Genomic DNA, 22,772 nt, shown 5'->3' on the forward strand with positions numbered 1-22,772 from the left:
AAGCCACGCAAAAGGTGGTGAAAACCAGGAGGCCCATAAGGCCGAACCCAATGTCGCGTGGTCATTTTGTTTCCCGGTTCCGTCTGGCCTTACCCATAAGACCCAACCCGGGCAATACAGAGTCCGACCCGAGCGATCGACCAACCACCCCGCCCCAGTGACTGAGGACCCCTGGTGTTATTTATTATTGGGGTGATGTAATTACCACGTGGCAGTCAAACGCTGTTTAGAGCGTCAATTAATTGAGCTGCGAGGGTATTAGGGAGTGCACCAAACTTTACGATAGAACATCTGGTCGTCTTGACAAAGACTTGGTACCCCAATTCTCTCTCTCCCCCTCCCGATTCTCCTTTCGTTAACACTCCCTCCGTTCCTTATTATAAAAGACGAATAACCGAATTACGTTGATTAAAAAAGCAGTTAAAATTAGTTAAGAACAATCAATATAATTTTTTTTCCAAAAATACCCTCATTAATAAGGAGAGAGAGCATGAGAGAGAATAATTAAATTATTGAAAGAAAGAGAAGTGAGAGGGAGAGAGAGTGTGAGTTGGAGACAATAAATATGGGTAAAATAGGAAATCAACACAAAAAAGTAGAGACAACTTTTAAGTGTCTCTTATAAATAGGAACATGGCATAAGCATCAAATGTCTCTTATAATAAGGAACGGAGGGAGTAATAAGTAATTGGACCCTTTCGATTAAAAAAAAAAAGAAAAATGAACAAGAAAATGCTGAGAAGCAAACACCATGGAAGCACAGGAGCAGCGGACAATAAATAAAGCTTAAAATATTATGTCGTGTTTCACTTGAATAATTTGCAAGAATTTGAAAATTGTAAGGAAAATTACACCAATGAAACTGACATTTGAACTAACTTTAATTAATTGCATAATGTTAAACACACCGACCCCAAATAAACTAGAGAGGCACAAAACTTATTTCAACTCGTTATCAATACCACCAAACACATCCAACATAGTCCAAACTTTGGAAAGGGACAATGAAACATACAAAATTTTCTTTTTCTTCTCCCACGGTTGAAACAAAAACCCATCTCTTTAACTCTCTCGTCCTGTGGGTAAATTCCTTCTTAAAACGCCCATGGCGAGGATACACAGGAAACTCTTACCAGCATTATCCAGTACAAACGAAACCAATGTAAACGAAACACAAGATTGTCCTGAATTTTGCGATCCAGCTTGCCCTTACAGCTGCTATTCCTTCCCAGACTACTACTTCCCACCACCTCCGCCTCCTCCGCCTCCCTTTTCGGCCACTGATCATTCCAGCTCAGGTACTCATATCTCCTCCTATTTCATCATCCTCGCTTCCCTGTTCACGGTCATTTTTATTCTCCTGGGTTTGTACGTGATCAAAACCAAGTGTTATGCTAATCGGCGTGGCTGGAGACAAAATGGATCCCGATCAGAGGCCTCAGACCACGAGTTTCTTGATGAGAACCAAGTTGATCACCCTCTCTGGTTTATCACCACCGCTGGTCTACAGCAGTCGATTATAAATTCTATCACAGTTTGTAAGTACAAAAGGGGTGATGGGTTGATTGAAGGAACCGAGTGTTCGGTGTGTTTGAACGAATTTCGAGAAGATGAAACCTTGAGACTCTTGCCCAAGTGCAGCCATGCCTTTCACATACCCTGTATTGATACTTGGCTGCGTTCTCATACCAATTGTCCTCTCTGTCGTGCTGGGATTGTCTTGAGCAATGCCAGACCTGAGGCTTCCGTGTCAAATTTGGCTTCGAGGGACCTAAACTCGGACAATTCACGCAGGAACCAAGAGATTCAGCCTGAGAATCCGCTAAACGATGGTGAAGTAAACAACAATACGCAGGTAATTGCAAATGGGGCATCTGGAAACACAGCTGGAACAGTGGAAAGTCGAGAATTCAACGATAATTTGATCTCAAAGGAGTACGCGAATGTTGCACTCAATGGTCCAAAAGAGGATCATGAGGATCTAAATGAAGGGAAGCGAATCGAGATAAGGTCTATGTCTATGGATTCTAGACGGGCAAATTCTTCTGCTTCGGAACCCGAAGAAAGCCTTCCGGTGTTCAAAGAAATTAGGCGCTCCTCTGTTACTAAATGTCTACAGCTGAGCCCTGTTCCTATGAAGAGGTCGTTCTCTTGCAGTGGAAGGATTCTGTCTTCCAGAGATCACAGGAATCTGCATATAACTCTTCCATATTAGAATTTATCATCTATTCATGATATGTGTGTGTGTGTGTTGTCGTGCTTCTTCTCTTTAAGATTTTTTTGGGGGTGGGATGCATAATTGTTTATACAGAAGACATAAGAGGAAAACTTGTGGGAATTTTATTCGAGCTCTGCTTCGGAAAGATAAAAATGTTGTGCCAATCAAGTTGGAGGCAGACTAGACAAGAATAACTCTGCTGCACCAGGTGCAGAGGCAGAAGTGCCGAAGGGTTTGATTTTTGTCCCAGAATGATGAATCAAACAGTTTTCTTTTCATCAGGAAGTGCATTGTGTGATTCTGACATCTGAATGAAGGCTTGAATTTATCCCCCCCCCCCCAAAGTTTGGGTTTTGATGGGAGGAAGACTTGTGATTATCCTCTACTTCGACCCATAAAAAACAATTAGTTTCTTTGGCAAATAATTGAAGTTGGGAGAGAATTATATGTGAGAAATCGGTTATCAAATCCAAGCTAAAGATCATGGAATCTCCGGAAGGAGATGAAGATGAGGGAGAATCCGCGTAGTTGAAACAGGGGAAAGCTACGTAATTATATTAAAATGAAAGAAGACGATTGCTTCCAAGACTGGCATAATTATCATGTTAGTCACCAAATCTACCAATTTTAGGTGAAACTTCCATAATGGCTACTCTCCCTCTCCCCAACGCCAAGATTAGAGAATCACTCAACTCACCTATGGGCTATGGCTGCTGACCAAGACTCCCCACTTCACAATTCACCCTAAATATACATGCACACGTTTTTTTTCGGGTGACAATAATGAAGAAATAAAGGACTAATCAAGATTGGTTCTATGCGGAAAACATCTTCCTTCACAGTCTTCTTTCAAAATATCTTCTAAAAAAGTCGGAGGAGCATGCCAAACTGCCTTTGTTGATCCTCGCTTTTGCAATAACCCCAGTAAACTGCCTTCGGTGAACTTCGACTTGCCAGTCTCACCCCATACTTCTTCGGATCTTCTGACAGACTGACTAGTATCCGTTAATACTTTCCCCTTGCACAATAATTTTTCTAAAACCCAAGTCCCAGTACAACTCCAATTCTTCAAGAACACCTCGGGCTTCTACTTCAGTTGCATCACAATCATTCAATTTGATCGTAAACTCTTTTATCCATTCCCCTCTATCTCCTCTGATGACCCCTCCACAACCCATTCCTCTCTGCTTATCTGTTCTATCCACATTTAGTTTATACCAACCCAGTGGAGGTGGCTTCCAAGAGACCGCTATAATGTGATATGAGCTATCCTGACGGAATCCTTCATCCCATTTCCTTTGATGACTATTTATTTGCCCCTTGATCAATTCTACGTGATTTCTAGGCACTTCAAAATTCTCCACATGTATTTGTAAATCCCTCCATTTCCATATATAGCAGCAGCATGTTGCAAAAGTTTCTGGCCAAAGTATCTTCTCAGTTGATCTCCTACATGCACATGTTTGACATAATGGGATTCATGCATCAGAATTTGCATTTAAAACCCTAAACCAACTCCACCTTTTCATGTTTTGTGTAGAGTGGTTTATTCACATATTCACCTAACTTCGCCTCTCAACCTTATCTTCATCTAGCCACCTGTATAAAATATCATTCTCATCGTTCACTAATTCTTCCTGTCTTGTAATTATCCACAAAGGTTCATTCATTTTTTCTTTTATTGCTTTCGAAGTCCATTGGTGGTTTTCTTTTCGGCAACACCTTCATGTTTTGTGTAGAGCGGCTCATTTACGTATTCACCTAACTTCGCCTCTCAATCTTATCTTTCATCTAACCACCCGCGTAAGATATCATTCTCATAGTTCACCAATTCTTTCTGTCATGTAATTATCCACAAAGGTTCATTCATTTCTTCTTTTATTTCTTTCGAAGTCCATTGGTGGTGTTCTTTTCGGCAACACCCAACAGCAGCACTAGCAAAACCAATAAAACTGTTGTAGTAGTGGCACTATTTTTAATAAATTAAACCTTTTTTCTCTCTCTTCTTTTTGAGCTATGACGGTGAAAATAAGCCTTCTTCAATTTATCTCGCAAAAAGAGAACACTGTTTTAATTAGAGGGAAACTCATCAATGATTAATATGAAATTGTGTTCCTTTTACAAGTTATGGTTCATTTACTAAACTCCATGTAGTATAAAGATCCGCCTCTAATTTAAAAGAAGATTTTGTTTTTTGCGTTGTTTTATTTTTTTTTTCCATATTGTGTTATCAAGGACCCAAACCTAAATTAAAGACTTACTGGTCTATCATGACAAACTATGGGCCGAAAAAGAGAAGGGTTGGCTTTCACGTGGCACAAAATTTTGTTAGTGGAATTGACAGAAAATAAACAGATACAGTGTCAGCTGTGGGGCGTCGCCAAAATGCAACTCTTTTAAGTTTTAGCCACCAAAACTCAACTATTTCTCCGGTTTTCAACTTATTGTATTTTGTAAATTCATTTTTTAATTATTTTTTATTATCTAATAAAACTCATACCTATTTTATAATTATACAAACTAAATTTATTTTTATTTAATCATAATCCAAACAACTTTTTACTTAATCTAACTTTTACAAACTAATTTTTATAAAATTTAATCCAAACACAATTAAGATAACTCGATTTAATTTTTATCCAATCTAACTTTTTTAAAAATTAAATTGACAATAAGTTATTTTTTTAGTCACAAATCCAAACTAACCCAGTCAGGTGTGGGGTGTGGACAAAATTTAGTTTTAGCCACCAAAACGCAACTTATTTGTAAATATATTTGGCCCATAAACTACTGCCTTGATCGAATGGAAACAGACTTGGCGTATACTGTTGTTAATAAAGATCGGCGTAGAACATTCTCTTCTGAAATTTTTTGAGTCATTTCAGTAGGAGGGGGAGCAAAATGAAGTGGGGGAATATCGTATTCTTTTCCTGCAGCTGATTCTGTTTTTCAAAATTCCCATCATTTCGCTTGCGAAACTTCTCCCAAGTTACCTACAACTCTGTACTGACCACGTTAAAGAATCTCCCTCCCAGCTTTTCCCTTGTCCCTTGTCACTTTTATGTAATATGTTTGATCCATCGTTTCCCCACACAGTTCACTTCACCAGTTTTCCTTCCGGGGTTAAATCACATAACTTATCTCGCAAAAGAAAGTGTCTTTTTGCGTTTAAATCTTACGCGGAAAGTTTAATCAGCTGCGTGAAAAGCAGGAAAATAGTAGGCCTTAAAATGGATATTTAATTGAATAATGGACAGACAAAGCTCATCAGTGCTTAACTGTGTTGGAAAAGTTCTGATAAGAGAGGTCGACCCTTGGAAAGTTTGCCAAGGCAAGCTAGGCACACCTTTATAGCTCTTTCCTTTTTCCCTAAAGTGACAACAAAATCTAATGGATATTTCATGACTTGGATGTGAAAGCTTATTAAATTGCTCATAGAAACATCACCTGTGGATGAATCCTACGCGGAACATGAATGCCAAACGCAATCAGCTAACGCTACGTCTATATTTTAATTAAGATATATATGATCCTTATTCCAGTTCCAACCGTGATTCACTTTGTCTTTTTACGACATTCTCTGCGGCCAATATTAGAGGCTGAGAATTTTATCATTGTTGGGTTCCTTTTCTATAATAAAGTAGTTTCTTTTGTCATCAACTCATCATAAAGAAGCTCGAAGCTTTCATGAGATTATAGCCGACACGACATTTTCCCCTCCAGGTAATAAAAGTAAAAAGAGAAGGAAGAAACCAAAAGGGATTTGGATTTTTTGGTTGACAAGAGAGCTTTGAACATCCATATGGTGCAAGCCATCCTGCAGCAAGTGAACTTGTAATCTGGACGGTACGAAATTGCGGGGGAAATGATCATCACGTTGAATCTCTCAGGCATTGCTAGGTTTCTTGATGGGAAGGTCTTTGTATGTTACTTTTTTTCTGCCTGTATAGGACACACGATCAAATGAAAAGATCATGATTCTGTACCAATATTCCAAGTACACAGAACCTCCCTCCAAATCCAAACCGGAGCATCATTACGTTGAGGAATTATGAAGCGGACAGAGAGATAATCAAAAGGGTGTGGAAGAATATTCACATGTGAAAGACAACATGGAAGGTGATAGCTATGCATATGATTATATGCCGAATTCTTTTTAAGAAATGAATCGCCAAGAAAGGTGCGTGTTGCTGTCAGCTATTTTGTGATGATTCTGGTGATTATTCAAAGCCGATGTGGTGCTCAATATTCTGTCTATCTTCTCGTTTCTCTTCCTTTTAAAAGTTCAAAAGCAAACAACTTGTTACGTCTTCCAGAAGGAGCCAAGCCTAATATTGTTACCCTCATTAAAGCTACTTTTGATAGTGCTTCAGCTGCAATGATTAAGGGATCAACTGTGTTTATTTTATCCAACACATGTATAATCTATATATCATATATTATTTAAGAAATTAAACAAAACAATGTTATTCATTAGTCATAATTTGTGGCGCTTATAAAACCTAACGTGTAGCCAAGAACGACATGGAAATGGAGATATAATTACAGATCTCAATATATCAGTATTTTCCCCTAAAATAATTGATTTTTGAGTCTATTTGATGGCAAAAATTAAAGCTACTTGTGATTAATTCTCCCTGCATGCGAAGCTTCGTGGATAAAAAGGTTTAGTGAATGAGACGAGTATCATATCTTACAAATCGGGAAGCTATTTGGTGGATGTCCCGTTTAAGAATATATATCTCTTAAACACATAAATACTTTTCAAAAAGAAGAAAAAGAAGCAAACCTAGTGAATCCAGTGGCGTCTGTAAATTTAGTCACAGCTAGGTATAAATATTACGAGCTTAATTAATTTTTAATTTTAATTTGTTCATAATAACAAAGTATGTAGATTAATTACCAGCGAGGAAGGCTCCCCAAATTGGTTCACGTGTCTTCTCTCTCTCTCTCTCTCATAAGCTAATTCATGGAAGCTCGACCCAAAAAGACATAAAAACAGCTCTAAGCACTAGCCGTGGTATTTTATTAACACGAAACAAGAAATTCTTCGAGTCATGTGACGTTGTTGGCTGTACATGCCTCGAGTGAAATTGGACTAGATGGGCCACGCCTCGGCCTTGCACAAGCTACTCATTTTCACGCTATCCTACTTAACTTAAGATCTGCACAATTGTTTTGTTCTTATTAGAGGTTCCGTTCAGCCAAAACAAGATCGATTATAAACTCTTCCAATACAATAATAAAAACATTAATACAACTGAAAAGGATTTCCTCAAGTTTCAACAGAAAGCAGCTTCTTCTTGAATTCTGCGCATTAGTTGATTCACAGCAGCTGCAATTTCATCTACTGTGTTCAACTGACTCTCGTCCTCAACCTGTTCCAATCACGAATCCAATTAATACTAATATTGATCATAGCATACAGAAGAAACAGGAAGAGAAGAAAAGCAACCAACCTTAACGCTAACAGAGTACAGAACCATATCGTCGAGAGTTGTAGTAACGTTGAGGTGAAGAATGCAGAGTCTGAGACTCTGAAGCCCAACAACCATCTTCACAAGCTGGCCCGGCCGTTTCCTGGAGAGTATCTTGAGGTTCGCGTGGCTGTCCACCAAGCTCACTTCTATGTCGGCGGCCCCGACCTCCTGGTTTTGTCCCATCACGACGTCGTTGGCGGCCGTACAGCCGGTGCTGCCCTGAGTTGCAGGTGTTGTGTACTGTGGAAACGAGAAGAAACCGGCAAAGGGGCTGTGTTCTGCGCGGGTCCCTGTTTTGGCTTGGCCCTGCATCGACTGTAGATGTTGTTCCAGCTCCTTTACGAAGTTAATGGCGCCTCCAATTATAGAGGCTTGGTCACCCTGTTTTTGTGACACGCCACAGGAAATAAAGTAAAGAATTTGAATACGGATCAAAGAAGGAGGAAATGAAGCAAAGAGTACAAATTGTACTGACCCTTTGAACATAAGAAGAAGGCATCAAAGATCGGAGCACGGTCAAGTACTCATTCATCTGCTTGCGGCGATTACGCTCCACGGCAATGTGGGTCATCCTCTGGCTCTCGATTTCCTCCTGGTTCTTGGTTGTCTTGGTGCGACGTCGTTTGCGACGTCCTGTGGAAGCCGCAGGGGACACAGATTCTTGAGGAGACGAGTTTGAGCTGTCCCATGACTCCTTCACATCTTGCAACACCGAAGAATAATCCCAATTCACATTGCCTGTCATCCCCACGAAGCCTCTCTCTTGCTCTGCTTCTAAACCATAGCCAAGTCCTGACATATAACTATAGTTGAAAGGATCTTGTGGGAATACCACAGCCTCGAGAGCCATTGTTCGCTTTGACGAAGCAGATAGGAACCTTTTTGGGTTATAAGGGGGGGAAAAGAAAGGAAGATTAATTATTATGAGATGAGAAGGAGGAGGAAGAGGACGTTGGAAAGGGAAAGGAAAGGAAGAAAGTTGATGGGGGCATAGGCACAAACGAGACCAAACAAAGAGGCCCTTTTATGCTGCCCCTAAGGCTATGAAGATTGAAGCAAGCGGGCCTTAGAGCTTTCAAAAATGATTATTAGTAAATCTACAGGTCGTCACACGTGAGCTCAGATTTTATTTCGGATTTCATTGTGGCTCACTTCCTTGACCGGTGACCCTTCTAACTCACAAGTCACAACCACACCTTCTTCTCCCATTATTCCACTTGCCCACTTGTTCCTTCCTCTGTTTCCTGTCCCTTTTATATGCACTTCATTTCATCTTCTTTTGACAGCCATCTCTTCTAACTTCTACCCTAGTTTTGGGCCATTGTTGATTGCTTCATAATCAACACAGTGACGATTTAAGCTAATACTAATATTTCAAGTCAACCATTAGGTTACATAATTTCAGTCATTCGGTTTCGTTCTGCGACGTCCCATCACAGCTCAGATTCACAACAAAATTAGCCGAGAACTAATCTCATACACATGGTAGATGAAATATCTGACTTCCAAAAATGGCATCTTTAATTTTGCCCATTTCAGTGTGAACCTGAGAAAACGGTTGGCTTGCTAGGATGGGACCAAAAGCTTGAGAAATCCAGTTACACAATTCATCAGATTCCTGTTTTCGTAGAGGGAGCAGAGGCTCCACTGTGAGGACAGTTTAATTTCCATTACTAAGTGGTCCTTCTACCGAGTGCCGTGCCTCGTTTCAACGTTATACTATACGCCATCAAGTTAACCTTCTAATAATTGCGTATCATATGTATTATTTAATTACGCTACAGTAATCGTATTATAATAATCCCGGGGGGGGGGGGTCGACCGTGGTTTTATAATATTTGGTGTTAATGGGGTCTTGGACATGAAAAAGAGAAAGGTGACGAAAAGCTGGTGATTACTCCGAGTCCAACCAAAGCAAGATCGATCACAGAGTCCGTAAAATCTAGGGAAGAAGACGAAACTTCAATATATATATATATATATATATATTACCAGCAAAGATTAGAATGACAACGACGACGATGCTGCTAAGTTCGAGCGTCGAGACAAGTTCAGATTTCAGAGGAATCCATGTGACCATTCAGAGGACCACCCTGTGATCATCTAATTAACCATGAACTGAACGCCATGGCTTTCCCTAACTTGGTCCGCTTCCCGAGGTGTCTAGCTACGCTCTTTCGATCCCTGTCATTTGGGATTTTAATCTTTTAACTTAACTTCAACCGATGCCAGGCCCGGCTCACAAGCTTTACTTAATTCACCATTTGACCCCATCTCGATAAGACATTCTCTAGAGGTTTTCTTCCCTCTTTTTTCGGGTCCTGTACGGAGTATTGCCAATACCATAGCATTTTTTTTCTCCTCGATTCATGTCATTATAACCAGTATTTGAGTTATTCCCTCCTGTTAAGTTTAATTATTAATTAATAGAAACACTTGTAATGCTAATCTTTGATGTCCGTGTAGAAATAACATTAAAATACCGAGGAAAATCCAAACCCAACTGGCACTCCTTTGAACGTATCAGACAAATAATTGTAGATTATAAGATGCCGTGACTCAAAAATCTTAACAACACGGCACCTTGGTTAATTAATTACCCTTTTGCTGCTAGCTCTAATCAAAAATCAAAATATTATTATTACACATGTTCATACTTAACTAATATAAACCTGTAAAATGTTGTCAGGGAAAAGAAAAAAAGAATGGGAAAAAAGACTGATCTAAGATGATGGTTAATTGCAGCATTTATCGAACAATTAATTTCACATCTTTCTATATATATATCTTACGTGTTCATCGTTCCCCATGCATCTTGGATACCCTATACAACAATGCATTCTTCATTTAGTGCAAGATGCATCGAAAATATTCATTAGATGCATATATAAAAGTACAAATTGCCAACAAACTCCTTAAACTTGGTATATTAAAAGTTCTTCATCAACTTGTTATTAATTAACTAACATCATGTCCCTCGCCAAGCTAATGGTTCACAAAGAAAGTTTTGTTTTTTTTGCATATTAATTCATATAACTTTTCGATGAGGTGTTCCCTAACTGCGCGTTGGTCGGTTGGAGACCACGTGTACTATTAAGGAACCACTGTTGTAGATGTCTCTGGTTGAAGTTGCGATAGTGTCTTTAATTTGTTTGTTTGGGAATGATGATTCAATCTGAAAATGATGAAATGGGAGGATTCTAATGGCTTGTTGGTATAAGGGGAGGGGAGGGAAGGGGGTAGAGAGATTTTCTCCCTTTGGGTTGTTAAAATTTTTTGGAGGGGAGGAAAAAAAAATCCCCCCCTCCCCTCATAACCCTCTCCTTTTAAATTGGGATTATTTGGAGAAAAAATATAATATTTTAAATTTCTTTGACTAATATATTTATAACTAGTTTTAAATATGCTTATATTATGCTTATGATATTACATTATGTGTGTAAAGAATGGTAACTATTACACTTTTATCAAATCATGAAAAATATCTCTCCCCTTCATTTTCTACTCATCAATCCAAATAAGATAATATTAAAATCTATCCCCTCCACTCTTTTTTTTTGAGCCAAACACACCCTTAGAATTACAAGTGAAAAGTTCAAAATGTCGCTTTTATATGTATTTCACATGCTTCTTGTAGTAGCTCGCTTATCTTAAACCCCTTTCAAATTTATTAATTACAACATCAATTTGTGAAGCCAATATGATCGGCCACCATTAATCTGCAATGAATAGAATCTAATAAATGAGCCACAATGTTAACAAGTAGTCACGAACTATTGATAAGGATTATTAGAGTTTTATGCATAGAATCTAATATTATAATGAATTGATGTTTAATGTGTATATATATACACATATAAATACATATACTTGCACACATAGTTAGTGAAAGTGAAAAATGTGATTTAATAAGTGCACGGAATTTTTTATTTCCACCAATCTCCCAACATTATTCTTCTCGTAGAAGATATGATATATTTATATCATGTTATCAAAATAAACTATACTTTAATTGTTTAAGTAAACCATACTAAAGAAACTAAATAATGAAAATATTTAATCAAATTTTTATGCTAAGTAACTTATAGTCATTTGACCGTCTTTTTATTCCATTGATGCGTGCTTATATTCAAATATTCAATCAAATGCAAGAATAATAAGAACCAATTTCATTCTGTTGTTGCCATAAGAAAATATCTTGAAAAAATAAAATATTTCTCTGGTTCTTAATGTATGACCTAGTTATTGAGTTAATCTTGATTCTAAGTATAAGATTTATTTATTATATTTATCAAATTTTTTTTCTAAATTATCCCTATTATACTCCCTTGGCCACAATTAAGTAGGAAAAGAAGGGAGGATATTAAAAAACATGATTATGATATTTTAGGGAAAAAATATCATATTGCTTATAATTAACTAATTTATCCAACTTTTTAAATCTAATCAAATTAGCTAAATAAGTCTTATATTAAAGATTGGATAAGTATCTTAATGATTCCATTAATAAAACTTGTGTGCCTTATATTTTATAACAAGACTAAGGGGGTAGTTATATTTCTGAACTGGAATTGGATTATCGCGCGCGCGTACATGTAGTTGCATTTTATGATCATCACAATTATCATTATAATCTGAAATATAATCTGCACAAGGTATATAATAGACAACAATGATGATATCCAGTTCAAACGACATACTTATTTCTGGGGATTAGCGGAAAGGAATATCAATTATTCAGATTTAGATACAGCAGGGGGAGCATTATTTTCCAGATCCCTGCCAACTATCCCAGGAATAGTGAATTATTTATTCAACTATTTTTGATTTGATTGGCCCAACGCTGCCATTATTATTATTATTATAAACAGCCAACAACTTTGACAAAGGATAGATAAAATCAAAGTCATTAAATGATCGAAATAATAGGCATGTATAGAGAGGATGAGAAAATAATGAGCATCTAAAGATCTAGTAGTTATATAGTTGTGAGTTGTACGCTATATATATTTCATGTTGACGTAGGGAGGCGGCTTAAATATTGAACACGTAGGAAGAATCAAAGCAGGGAAACCCTAGAGGAGATAGCTTAAGGATACGTAAGGTGTAGAAAGCGCGTAGGCATTAGCGAGTTAAATATGAGAGTTTAGGTTGTCGCATTTGGCGAGAAGAAGATCGATGTGGGATTAAATAAATGGGGGAATGCTCAATCGCATGTGCTCGCTCCACAAAATACGCTACCGCTAAACTATAAATTAATAACCGGGGCATGAGGCCACAGTAAACAGGGGGCTTATCATTAACAGGTAGGGGAATAAATTAATTAATTAATAAGCCAGCTGATTTGGTCTAATTAATTAATCAATCAGTGTGGGGGCTACGAAAACACCGGAATAATCGTAGGCCTGTTGACTCGTTGAAGAAACAAAAGGGGTTCATAAGGCTGTGAAGGGAGCTGATTCTCCCGGGAACCTGCACTGCCTAGGCCCTAGTGTGAAATGCAAATATAATACTGCGGCGCTTTAGCGTTGGTGTTTGGTGAGTGTAATGCACTATGTATTAACCACATACATGCACACGCACGCCCTGTTGTTTAGGAACTGGGGATTTAATTAGGGAGAGGTAAGGTTTAATTTATTAATTAAAATAAGTAAAATGAGAAGGGAGAGACATGGAATGAGGGTAATTAAGTAGTGAAGCAGGTGAAGCAGGAGTAGTACGTACGTAGAATAGTGGAAATAAATATAAGCACGCATGTTGGTACTGAAGGCAGGTGGGGGTGAGTAGTTTTCTGCGTCGCAATATTGTACTCTAATACATATACACACCGCCATGATCGGTGCCCCAATTCCTCCTTTTTTCCTCTGGACGTTCCTATTCATCGTCATTATTATTACTCCTTCATTTCTGGATTTATAACTTCTCACCATCAAATACATTAACCCAAACCTCAAATTCCAATTACAGTGACCAACCCATCACATTGCTCCGCTTCTGTTCCCCTTTAATTTGATGATTTACTAATTTATACGAGCTCCCAAATTAATTTCCAATTTTGGAAATATTTCTTATTAAATATGTTCTCTGTTTTATTATTGAGCACCAGGGAGATTCCTTGTGTATGCTGCCAGCTGTATCAGTTGCCCTTCTCCTTTTCCCTAGACTTCTTTTCCCTTTGCTTGACGCGATTACTAAACTAAGCTGGCCCCTTCCTCATCCTATACAACGTACTCTACATTAATCCAACATCTTTGTATATATTATTCACTAACACCCAATTTCTTTGACTGAGTGGTTTCCTGATATTGCTTTTCCTGGCCGCCCACATTATTGGGTGAGATCCACGTGACATGGAAAATTACACCCAAGGCACTGAAAGGAATTCACAGTATTAATTTATTGCTTGTCATTATTCTCTCTCTGTCTCTTTGAAACGAAGTGAGAATTTTATTTCAGACTCGCCATCTTCTTTACATATGGTTTGTTCATTAGGATGATCGAACGTCTGTGTTCATCATATATAAATGAATTAACTCGGAGTTTGCCGATGGAAAATGCCCGTCAGGTATCTGTGACTGTATAGTTGTCGGAGATTAGGGATTCAATATTTTTCTAATTAAGCTCCACGTACTCTTTAATTTAAAGGCATTGTAAAACAAATATTATCTGCCTTCAGTTTGGTCCTTTCGCATAATTTTCCCTATTCATAGCTGTTACAACTTTACTTTAAATGGCAACATTTTTCATAGTTTGAAACATGAACGTGCAATGCATAGATTAAAACTTATTTTACCTGATTTGTCACCGAAAAACAAACTTATTATACCTGAGTAATGCAATTTCACACTCTAGCTTATTATTATGGAGAAATTGATATTCCTCCGATCCTTAATATATGATCTAATTATTGAGTTTGTTTTGGTTCTAAATATAAGACCCATTTATCATATTTATCAATTTTCTCTAAATTATCCCTATGGATACTTCTTTAACCATAATAAGTAAAAGAGAGAAGGGAGTATTAAGAAAAATAATTATGATATCTTAGGAAAAATGTGTCACTTTTCTTTTAATTAACTAACTTATCTAACTTCTTTAATTTAATCAAATTAGTTAAATGGATATTATATTAAGGACCGGAGGAGTATATTCACTGGCTGGGTGATGTGTTAAAACTTTCCATGTAATAGGCTGCTATAAATTAATGAATAACTATCCATCGACAGACTTGATGTGCATAATTAAGAGTCCTGAAGGAAAAGTTCGAATGATTAATAACGCATATGAAACTTGATTGCCTCTGTTTTGAATAACTGGATTACCTTCGTCACTGGACCCTGAATTATCAGAAATATATTTAATTACCGTCTATATCAACAAATTAAAGTTGAGTAGTATGTCCAAAAATGGATGGCCAAGAGAGCTAGATTGCCGTCAGTCTGTTGATGCAGTCGTGCTTGCCTCTTGCCACCGTAAAGGAACCCTAAAATTTCCCCCTCCTTTTTTGTTTCTTTCAACGTCCCAGCTAAAAGGAAAAGCAATATTTAATGTATAGTTAACGTCACACACACACACACACACACACACATTTGTGTGCATGCACCTAACCAATTCGGTAGCCGTATGATACAAGAAGCACGAAGGGAAAAAAATTAAAGTGGACATGATGACAGATTAATTATGAGATTAAAGCATTTAAGAGGTTTTTGGATATCTCAATAATCACTTTTCAGAAGCACTTTTCTGTAAATCGAGATAAACTCCTCCACATATTTACTTCGTATACCATAAAAGTACTTTTGAAATCATGGTTTTGATTTTACCCAAACACTCCCTTAATGTGACTGCAGAGAGGGCTCTTTTGTAGGATAGTGCATGGGATGCAGATCAAACAATGTTAGAGTGAGATAGCAATAATGGAAACGTCACCAACCACTTTGCATGTCGCCGCGATTCTCAAATATTATCATCACTTCATAATTTCACTTTGTTAAAATTCAATCGACTTTTAGTTTCTGGCATTAAAATAACTCCCACTTGGCCTTCCAAGTCCATAACCCGACACATATATACAGCAGCATTCAAATATTTTTGAACATTTCGATGGAAACTTTATGTGCCTAGCCTAGTATACCTACCTGTCTCATATTAAATTAATAAATAAAATAACTGTATTGTGGGTTGCATTGCCGGGACATAATCTAAATCTCAATTCTCATCTGCGATGTACGTGGATCGAAAGGTAATTAATCATTGCAATTTGAAGTGCTTACTACGCAATTGTTTCTTTTTTTTTTTTTATTCACCTTATTGGAAGATTCTCACTTGAGATCAATTATATATTCTTCTTAACTGGTCTCCGAATCAGACAACATACATATGATGAGTCTTCTTTTTTCTTTTTTTTTATTTGCAAGTTTGCCTTGATGTGACAATAAAATATACTGTAACAATGTATATTAACAGGTTTACGGAAACGAACCTCAAAGCAAGCTAAAGTCGGTCGATAACTCGATATACATGTTTGTGTGTGTGTGTGTGTGTGTGTGTGTGTGTGTGAATTTGGCATGCCGTAGACCTATAATTAAGGCTCGTTACTCGAATGTTCTTAATTAAAGCCAGGCTTCTAAATCCCAATACTTCGTATAGGGAACTATATATTTAAGCATGCATGACTTGAAGAAATTAAGCTAATATTTAAATGAAATTTTCGAAGGCTAATCCCCATGAGGCCCAGGTGGAAGGAATCAGACGAATTCACCTTCACGCTTGACGACTCCTGTAACCAAATTAAAGATAACCCGGTACAAATTTGTTTATATTCATGTACTGTATTATTGGAGTGGCATCGTCACAGCTTTGTCCCCATATGGTTGGATTAATTAGGGTGAAGAATCGTCATCCTGAAATTTGTTTTTCTTTTTTGTCATAGAAATTTGTTAATTTGAGTTCCTTACTTAATTTCTGGGATTTGCTTCTCTCATCGCTATTGTCCTCTTGCATTCTATGCAATGAATCAGCCCTCTTTACTCATCACATTAAATATTTATCACACCCGTTGACTTTGTCAACAGCATTTCTATCCCCTTGGATTGTCTTTCTCACTATATTATTTCTGGTCCTAATTATAAAACCTCATAATTTATAATCTACAAACAATGTCTCGTAAATAGGACCGAGGGTAGTATGTTGTTTTTTCAGCTTATATGTTATTTGCCTCCTCTAATTATTATCTCACATTCTTTCTCGGCATAAACGTACCTGGCTGGCCAAACTACAGAGAATACCAACAAGAAGACAGAACAATGAGGGTGGTGTTTTTCAAGCTAAGCTTAAAATAGAAAGGCCTTTTCTTTATTTATAAAGGGAGACATATTCCATCATCAGAGTATAACAGTGAAGGAGCAAACCTGATCCGACGGCAAACTGGAAAATAAAGAAATATCCCTAAGAGCCATGCGATCCTTAAATAGACTAGAAAGAAAGAAAACATCTTCGTGTATAGAATAGAAAAGCCAATTATTTCCCGAAACAACGTCTATTTGTAGTGCGCTTGTGTGCACGCAGATGATTCCAGCGGTTGGAGTGTGGGCGCAATATCACGCTAGCTAATTTTTTGTGACCTTTAAAATTTGGCGATTAAATTTTCTAAATTCTTAATTTTAAATTCATGCGAATAATTTTATTTTCATTCATTTAGTCGTTATAGTTCACTAAAATACAACACCTTAGATGATTTTAATGTAACATAACCTTAATTACATGTAGAATTTACATTTTATTATTATTATATATATATATATGACTTTTGAAACGCATCACGTTCATTTATTTTCATAAAAAAGAAGAGACATAAGTTAGGGTCTCTGGGGCAGGGTTTACTTTGCTACTCGGGTCCAGTTGTTCGCGTGTGATGGTACTATGGGCTGTATTTAATTTGGGCCCCACATTGAGGGAACAGAACCGGATCAATTTGAGCCCCATCCCTTAATTTGCAATTTGGGGTCGAGCTCCTACCCTCGCAAAACCCAAAAAATGGAAAGTAAGGGGAGAAAAGGCCGCCTTTTTCGTCAGCCTCCAATCCAAATCCAATCAGTCGATTAATAATCCACAAGCCTTTTGAATCCTTCTAAATAAACAGTGTTTTGTTGTGTGCAAATATCCATCATACCCATTCCAGTTGGTCAACTTTTTCATTTATATAAATATTTTCCACTTTTTTATTTTTTAATTCAAGCGACTGATCATTATTTAAATGTATTCAAAGGTCATCAAAAACATTTTTAGGTGACAGGATAATATTATATCTAAAAAACAGAAACACGTCATTTGATTTTATCAACTTTGTGTGCATCACTTAATCGCTAAATTTAACATATGATCTGCCGTATAATAATTACTAAAATGTTATCCTTACTATTTAATATTATCATGATTCATTGTTGGCCAAAAAAAAAATTATTGTCATGATTCATGAGTACTCTTCATGTTTTTCAGTCAACTCATCGACCGCCTTCAAAACCTGAAAAACCGAATCGAATAATGGAAGGAGTTAGTTCTCACCCCCTAAAATTGCTCTTAGAGTAGCCAGGGTTAACTAATTTATTTAACTTACTTATTCCATTCAAATTAGTTAACTCGATGTTATATTATATTAAGGATTTGAGGTAATCCTATCTTTTTGTTTTGATTGAATCAATTGTCGAAACGCCTCAAATAATGACAGTGGGAAAGTTAATTACCATGAATGTGTTTGCATTGCATCGGTTTGCGACAGCTGGGAAATGGGCATTGAAGCATATATAAAAAGATTGTTTAATTCCATTAATTTATCTTTCGTTTTGCATTAATTTAACTAATTTATCTTATTTCGTGCAATTAAATTAATGTCGTCGGTATATAAAAAAGAAGCTAAGGGAGGCCAGTTACAACAGCCCCATCTGTTGGGGAGTAAAGATACAAAACATGGAAGTCCAAATAATAGGAGAAACACACGATACAGCGGGCGTAGTGTTTATTTTAATGCAGATGAAGCATATATACGAGATACACGTTCCCTAACCCAACAAGCTATCAGTAATATTATAGTAAGATAAATATCAATGGGATAAGGTTGGTCGCTATCAGTACTAAAATGAGGGCGTGGACTTTGAATTTTGGATACAGACGGACACATCGATCCATATCATGGTGGCAAACGAATACCGATCGAGCCTTTCCTTTTAATCATCTTATAGTATATACAGCACTGAATCCTCTGAGGCCAACGTAACTCTGATAGTTAATTATTCTTCAACCATATCTTCCAATAAAATGTATGTGTTAGAATCCCAGATTGATCATTCGATTCTAAATCTTCTTCCATGTATTGATGTCTCACGGAACTTTATTCGCATCACCCCCCATGTTGAATTTCATTTTAATGTAATCAACCTCATGAGTCATGATATAGTTTCCTATGCACGCAAGGTGTTTCCAACAATGTCATGATATTGATTTTTCACTTTACTATGATAAGGATATTTATTATTGCTCCCCCCTCCTCTACGAATCAATATTCAAACAGCACACCTTTCGTCGGTCTTTATCTATTTACCATAACGATTTCGTACACGCTGAGAGAACTTCCTACATTGATAGTATTTTCATTCAGATAACTGAATGAAGAAGCCAGCTTGTCCTTCGTACGCATAACAGTCTAATTCTAACTTTATGTGGGAATTATATGTGTGTGTGTGTGTGTATGATATTCGTTGCGTACCAACTAATTAATGAAAAATGAAGATTTAATTTGTTTCGCGTCTCACATGTGAGTTGGTTGTTTTGTAAGTTCCTCTTTTTTGTGCTTTCGGCGTAAAATTGGATTCGTTGGGAGGGCTCAAAATGAACTGCTTAATTAAGTTAGACCACAGCAAAGTGTAAGTGATCTTGCTGATTACATAACCTTGCTCAAAATGATCTGGTTTGAGAGGTGATGAATTGGCGGCAAATCATAGATAATTATATATGACTAAATATTTTCTCATTATGACTTCGTCCATGTTATTTTATCCTCACGGTGTCAATTAACAACTAAAATAGTTGTTAGCAATATATCATATGTTGGTTTCAATATATATATATATGTATACCTTGTGAAAAATATAATGGGAATATTCGGATCACAACTCGCAAGAGATTCTGATATATCTTTAGTGCCCAAATTAGAATGAGATAGGGATGAATGGACAAAGTCATCGGTGAACGAAAATAAGCATATACACCTTATTAATGAACACCTTATTTCCTATTATTATATATTTTCAGAGAGTCTTGTGTGGGATGACGAAGGGCGGATATAAATAGTTTAGTAGTTTTGGGTTAACATGGTTAGCCAAAAGGGACAAAATCTTCACAATCATGAACGATTAATATTGCTATTATGTGTCAGTTCAAAGCCTTGAAGAGTTGGGTTAATGCTGGATAGTTCAGAGAATAAGTCAAATTCTGAGGCGCTGAACTGTTTGGTTGGATTTAATGCGAAGGTTTAGACTTCAATAAGATTCATTATATATTCTATGAAGATTCAGATTAAATAATAAGTTGGCTCCAATATTATAGATTACAGTTCAGTAGAAACAGATCGAGTTCACAAACGACTTGACCCATGAATACAAAATCTGACATTTTATAATGAACTTGACACGCACGTATATATATAGGTTGTTGGACATGATCGATTAGTTAAAAAAAGAAGATTAATGGGACCGAGAAGGTAGATGGAAGAAGAACGAAGCGGAGAAACATGATCCTTTCGTTACGCACAATGGAGCCATTTTTGTAGCCTTCTCATTGCCTGGAGCGTCGCGACCAGACATTCAACGGTGTGGGCATATATTAAACAATATGACACGCGGGATGAAATCGAATGTCTGATATTTCTTTTTTTATTAGTTGCTTTTTTGCCCTTTTCGCTTTCTCATTTCCGATCGATCGGCTGGTTTTGCCTTGTGGGTGATTGTATTTGGTTTAATTTCTCAGGGGAAAATGTAATAGAAACGACGTCGAGAGACGAAATTGGATTGTCATTTGTAAAATGCGGGGGAAAGAGAGAGAGAGAGAGAGATGCAAATGCGAATCAGTTGTTTGTTATTATTGCTAAATTAAACGTTTGTTATTATTATTAAACGTCTATACTCTTAACTTCCCAAGCTTCATTCGTTTGTTGGAGCTGAGAAAGGATGCTGGCTGGCTAGCTCTCCGAAAACTCCCCAGTTGGCAAAACTCGGTTGCTGCTTCTATTAAGATAGACCTTGGTGGGCCACACTATGATTTTCAAGAGTCGGGACTCAGAACCACAACCTTTCTCGTCTAGCAGACCTCAGCACGACCCTTTCATCATATCCTCCGTCTCTTGTGACCTTGAAATCTTCGACATTCCTGCATCGCCATTCGCCAGGTCAACCAGAATATGCTCGCGTTGTTTTGTTGATATCCCCTACCATTTTGCCTTCGATTCGCCTCCCACAGTTCACCAACAGTGTCCAAGTTTAGAGTCTAGTTTGCTCTCATGATCAGCTGTTATGCTCATCTCCCGGCAGATTCCTCCTCCCTCTGACCATGGTCGCCCTTCTTCTCTCCCTCCTCCTTCTTCTTCACTCCTCTTTCCCTTCCTCCGCACAGCCCACATTAACCCCTCCTTCCTCTCCTCCGGCCGATTCATCATCGCAGCTCCGGTTCGATAAATCCATGGCCATTGTTTTGGTCATCCTCATCGTCGTCTTCTTCGCCTTGGGCTTCCTCTCCGTCTACTCTCGTCAATGCGCAGAGCGACGATTCCGAGGAACCGACGATTTCCCGATTGGGAACAGCGAGCGCCACCCCCGCGGCCTTGACCCCGAAATCATCCGCACCTTCCCCACCTTCGTCTACTCCACCGTCAAGGGCCTTAAAATTGGGAGAAGTACTCTGGAATGCGCCGTCTGCTTGAACGAGTTTCAAGACCACGAGACTCTCCGTTTCATTCCCAAGTGCAGTCACGTCTTCCACCCCGGTTGCATTGACCTCTGGTTATCCTCTCACTCTACCTGCCCTGTTTGTCGGGCCAACCTCGTTCCCAGACCGGGAGAAGTCTCCTTCGTCGCCGTCCAGATGCCCGACTCTCCCGCTGAATCCGAGCACCAACAACACGCCAGCGATATCATCCAACATGATCAACAAGTAGGTGAATCATCCCCCAAGAACAGAGACATCGTCTATCAGAATCCTCCGCCGAGGTCAGGGATTGCGAGCTTGTTTCCACGATCACACTCGACAGGACACTCGCTGGTTTCTGCGGTGGAGGACCGCGAGAGGTTTACTTTAAGATTGCCGGAGGAGGTGAGGAAGGGGCTTATGCGGCCGGCATTTGAGAGAATGAGCAGTGAGAGAAGTGGTTACAGGACAAGAAGCGTGGGGAGTGGAGTTGGGCGGTTCGAGCGGTTCAGGAGGGAGGGGCGGTCCGACTGGTGGGGGTTCCTCCATAGGAATGCTTCGTCGAGGGAGAGCAGCAAGAAGCCACATGCGGCCATGGAAAACTTGGAGGAAAGATCAACGGATCGGTTATGTGCAGAGCCAAGGCAGGATTAGACGCATCGCTAGCTTAATTACATTCATTTCATACTCTGGGCCTCACCAACTTTGCCTGTGAATTTGAGGTTTCGCGTTCATAAGTCATGCAATCTTTTCCTTTCACTTTATTTTACATTTGAAACTGTAGGGTAAAAGCATTGGCGCACATGTGGGATCATTTTAATTAAGCACTGAAAACACAAAAGGATCTCGTAAACTATATATATATTAGAGGTATGCACATGCATTCCTGCTTCAATTCTTTCTTTCATACTATGTGTCGTAAGTAGTTTAGTTAGTTTAGTAAGGATATTTTAAAGAAAATAATATTTGTTTATTACAAATAATTAATTTTACAAATTTTTTAACGTATTAGAATTACTCAATTAGTTGTTATATTAAGAATCAGGTATAATATTTCTTTATTTTCAGCTTATAATTTTTTGTCATGTCCCGAATCATACTCATGAAAGGCCAGCCCGCTT

General features: G+C 37.9%; 3 protein-coding genes across 3 annotated transcripts; 2 read left to right on the top strand and 1 right to left on the bottom strand.

Annotated features, from left to right (window-relative positions):
• The first annotated feature begins 964 nt into the window (after positions 1-964).
• On the top strand, positions 965-2,503 carry LOC114752523 (RING-H2 finger protein ATL54-like). Its single transcript, XM_028941258.1, has one exon. The coding sequence runs from the start codon at positions 1,106-1,108 to the stop codon at positions 2,213-2,215; it is 1,110 nt and encodes a 369-aa protein (XP_028797091.1). The 5' UTR covers positions 965-1,105; the 3' UTR covers positions 2,216-2,503.
• A 4,899-nt stretch (positions 2,504-7,402) lies between these two features.
• On the bottom strand, positions 7,403-8,666 carry LOC114752530 (transcription factor bHLH96-like). Its single transcript, XM_028941271.1, has 3 exons — positions 8,174-8,666; positions 7,678-8,079; positions 7,403-7,596 (listed from the first exon to the last, which is right to left on the bottom strand). The coding sequence occupies exons 1-3, from the start codon at positions 8,546-8,548 to the stop codon at positions 7,501-7,503; spliced, it is 873 nt and encodes a 290-aa protein (XP_028797104.1). The 5' UTR covers positions 8,549-8,666; the 3' UTR covers positions 7,403-7,500.
• A 12,500-nt stretch (positions 8,667-21,166) lies between these two features.
• On the top strand, positions 21,167-22,509 carry LOC114752529 (RING-H2 finger protein ATL11-like). Its single transcript, XM_028941270.1, has one exon. It carries the CDS (start codon positions 21,298-21,300, stop codon positions 22,303-22,305), a length of 1,008 nt encoding a protein of 335 aa, XP_028797103.1. The 5' UTR covers positions 21,167-21,297; the 3' UTR covers positions 22,306-22,509.
• The last annotated feature ends 263 nt before the right edge of the window (positions 22,510-22,772 follow it).

The sequence above is a fragment of the Neltuma alba genome, unplaced genomic scaffold, assembly GCF_004799145.2.
Source record: "Neltuma alba isolate B1F8T4 unplaced genomic scaffold, ASM479914v2 tig00007421_pilon, whole genome shotgun sequence".
Lineage (NCBI taxonomy): Eukaryota > Viridiplantae > Streptophyta > Magnoliopsida > Fabales > Fabaceae > Neltuma > Neltuma alba.

Bases quoted from the DNA above. Each gene is read 5' to 3' on its own strand.
- LOC114752529 (XM_028941270.1), top strand. From the start codon at position 21,298: ATGGTCGCCCTTCTTCTCTCCCTCCTCCTTCTTCTTCACTCCTCTTTC.
- LOC114752530 (XM_028941271.1), bottom strand. From the start codon at position 8,548: ATGGCTCTCGAGGCTGTGGTATTCCCACAAGATCCTTTCAACTATAGT. The intron at 8,080-8,173 runs GTCAGTACAATT...TCACAAAAACAG, and splicing joins CTTCTTCTTATGTTCAAAGG to GGTGACCAAGCCTCTATAAT. The intron at 7,597-7,677 runs GTTGGTTGCTTT...TGATTGGAACAG, and splicing joins TGTACTCTGTTAGCGTTAAG to GTTGAGGACGAGAGTCAGTT.
- LOC114752523 (XM_028941258.1), top strand. From the start codon at position 1,106: ATGGCGAGGATACACAGGAAACTCTTACCAGCATTATCCAGTACAAAC.